The sequence below is a fragment of the Dasypus novemcinctus genome, chromosome 16 (assembly GCF_030445035.2).
Source record: "Dasypus novemcinctus isolate mDasNov1 chromosome 16, mDasNov1.1.hap2, whole genome shotgun sequence".
Classification (NCBI taxonomy): Eukaryota; Metazoa; Chordata; class Mammalia; order Cingulata; family Dasypodidae; genus Dasypus; species Dasypus novemcinctus.
In genome coordinates this window covers 9,904,934-9,907,701 of record NC_080688.1, presented here as the reverse complement: position 1 = coordinate 9,907,701, position 2,768 = coordinate 9,904,934, and the positions used below count along the sequence as shown (strand labels likewise).

Here is a 2,768-nt window from a genome sequence, read left to right as displayed (position 1 = left end):
ATTTTTGCACACAGATACACAAAGACATAAATAGGAAAAGGGACCTTAAAATATTTAAATGTTTTATTCTCATATTTGTGGTTGCCTGAGCAGAGTCATGAAGGCTGCAATGCATGTCTCTTACAGAGAATCTAGTGAACAATCTGTCCAATAAATAGTAAGCAATTGACTTAGGAGGTTATAAAAGACAACTTACGGAAGAATCTAAAAACAAGAATATGAATTTCTCCATGATAATAGTAGATAAATAGCACTCATACATTTTTGACCAAAGACAATACTGATAAGTAATTTTTAGATGTCAGGTATGGCTTAGGGATTTCAAGAAGTAAGTCTGGATTCTCAAGTAAGAATAAAGTTTGTAGTCTCTCATGTGTGTCTAGGGGATGTGAAAATATTAACATCCTGAATATAGAAAAAGTAATCCTTCATGTATAATTAAACACTCATATAATGGATCAATTATTTATTTGTTCAAACTGATTTCCAATTTGTACACATTGTACTTAAGTATAATGTTTGAATCTTCTTGACACATGAATTTATGAAGGACAGAGAATCATCCATATACCCTTAAATTGGTAATAGATATTTCATTTTATTATTTATTGGTTATAAAATAATTTGGAAGTAAATGATTGGCATATTAACTCCTAGTTTTGTACAATGAAATTAGGTTTCTTTTATAAAAATAGGTATATTTGGTTATTCAGTTAGGTAGCTGTTTACTTTTCTAGAAAATCTGCAGTTGAACTAAATGCAGAATTAAAAATAAAAACTAGGTAAACTGATCACTATTCATTATTTAACTTGCATATACTTGTCTCTTTCTTAAGAATGAACAAATGACTAACCCATGGAGTGTTGTAATCAAACATCAACTGACTTCTTCTTATTGGGGTTGTTTCCACCAACAAGAATTGGCCTATTCCTTGTCACCCTCATCACTCTTATTTTCCTAATGGCTCTGATGGGCAACCTCTCCATGATCCTCCTCATCCTCTTGGATACCCATCTCCACACTCCCATGTATTTCCTACTTAGTCAACTCTCCCTCATGGACCTAAGTTATATCTCAACTATTGTCCCCAAGATGGTTTTCAATTACCTGTTTGGCAACAAGTCAATTTCCTTCATTGGGTGTGGGGTTCAGAGTTTCTTCTTCTTGACTTTAGCAGTTGCTGAAGCTCTGCTTTTGACATCAATGGCCTATGACCGTTATGTGGCCATTTGCTTTCCTCTACACTATTCCATCCGTATGAGCAAACAAAGTTGTGTGCTGATGATCACAGGATCTTGGATAATGGGTTCTATCAATGCCTGTGCCCACACTGCGTATGCACTCTACATCCCTTATTGCCAGTCCAGGGCCATCAATCATTTCTTCTGTGATGTACCAGCCATGCTGACTCTGGCATGTATGGATACCTCGGTATATGAGTACACAGTGTTTGTGAGCACTACTCTTTTCCTTGTGTTTCCTTTCATTGTTATAGCATGTTCCTATGGTCGGGTGCTCCTTGCTGTTCACCACATGCAATCAGTGGAAGGGAGAAAGAAGGCTTATTCCACATGTAGTACCCACCTCACTGTGGTGACTTTCTACTATGCACCATTTGTTTATACCTATCTACGTCCAAGATCACTCAGATCTCCAACAGAGGACAAAGTTCTGGCTGTCTTCTATACCATCCTTACCCCCATGCTCAACCCTGTCATCTATAGCTTGAGAAACAAGGAGGTGATGGGAGCCCTGCAAAGAGTGACTAAGAGAATCTGTTTTGTTAAGAGGTAGGCAAAGTTTCTCCATGGTGCAGGTGCATGAAAATTCAGCCTTATATAAAAACTAAAAGAACTTCTATTCCAGGCTTAAAGACCGGCAAAATTTATTTTAAATATTATAAATTGAAGTTGGAAAAAAAGAAGTGTATATTCTCATGTCATTATTTTTGTTTGGTTATAATGACTATTTCCATCAATATAAAGGTCTTACATATTTCGTGAACTAGTGTGCTATAGGAATATTTTATTAATATGGAGAAATTAAAATAAAAACTACTTAACTTGGAGTTATTATTCAGCATAACAGTCTCACACTACTTTTATTCTTTCAATATCAGTGAATTAGGATAACAGAATAATAATTATTTTATAATTTGTTCTATTTGAAAATGAGTATATTTAATTTATTTGTATTGTTATACATTTTAAAGAAGCATGCAATAGTTCTTCTTCCAAAAATTTCAGATGGACTGATTCATATAGGAATTAGACAGAGAGTCCAAAGGATTTAGAAGGCTTTACACCACAATTGAGAAAATATGAAATGTTTCTATCTTTCTTGAAAGGGGAACTGGGTTTATTTGGGTGATTGTTAGGGAAGTGATTTATAATAACCTCACATTGAACTGAAAATTTAGTCAACTAGGCATTAGAAGAATTAAAGCCAATTCAGGTGGCCCCTCATTTATCTGTTTGCAATGTCTTGAATGAGTGACATACAGGAATATGTAAGAAGTCAGTTTTAGGCACAATGCTTAAGAAAGAAATAAGGGACATGTAAAAGAAGAAATCATTTAATTAATTTTCATTTTTCTATTAAGCTACAAAGACATATTACTGCCTAATTTTGACAGATTCCATGAATGAAAGACAAGAGAGACTACTGTCATGATGGGATTGATTTGTAAAATACTAGGCAAGCATTAGTGCCCGTGGGTTCTGGGTAGAAAAGCTGTCTCTTCATTTCAGGAATGAGTTTATTTTGG

The 2,768-nt window shown here is 34.6% G+C and overlaps 1 protein-coding gene across 1 annotated transcript; it reads left to right on the top strand.

Annotated features, from left to right (window-relative positions):
* Positions 1-856: 856 nt before the first annotated feature.
* LOC101444470 (olfactory receptor 2L3-like) lies at positions 857-1,795 on the top strand. Its single transcript, XM_004482608.1, has one exon. The coding sequence runs from the start codon at positions 857-859 to the stop codon at positions 1,793-1,795; it is 939 nt and encodes a 312-aa protein (XP_004482665.1).
* Positions 1,796-2,768: the final 973 nt, after the last annotated feature.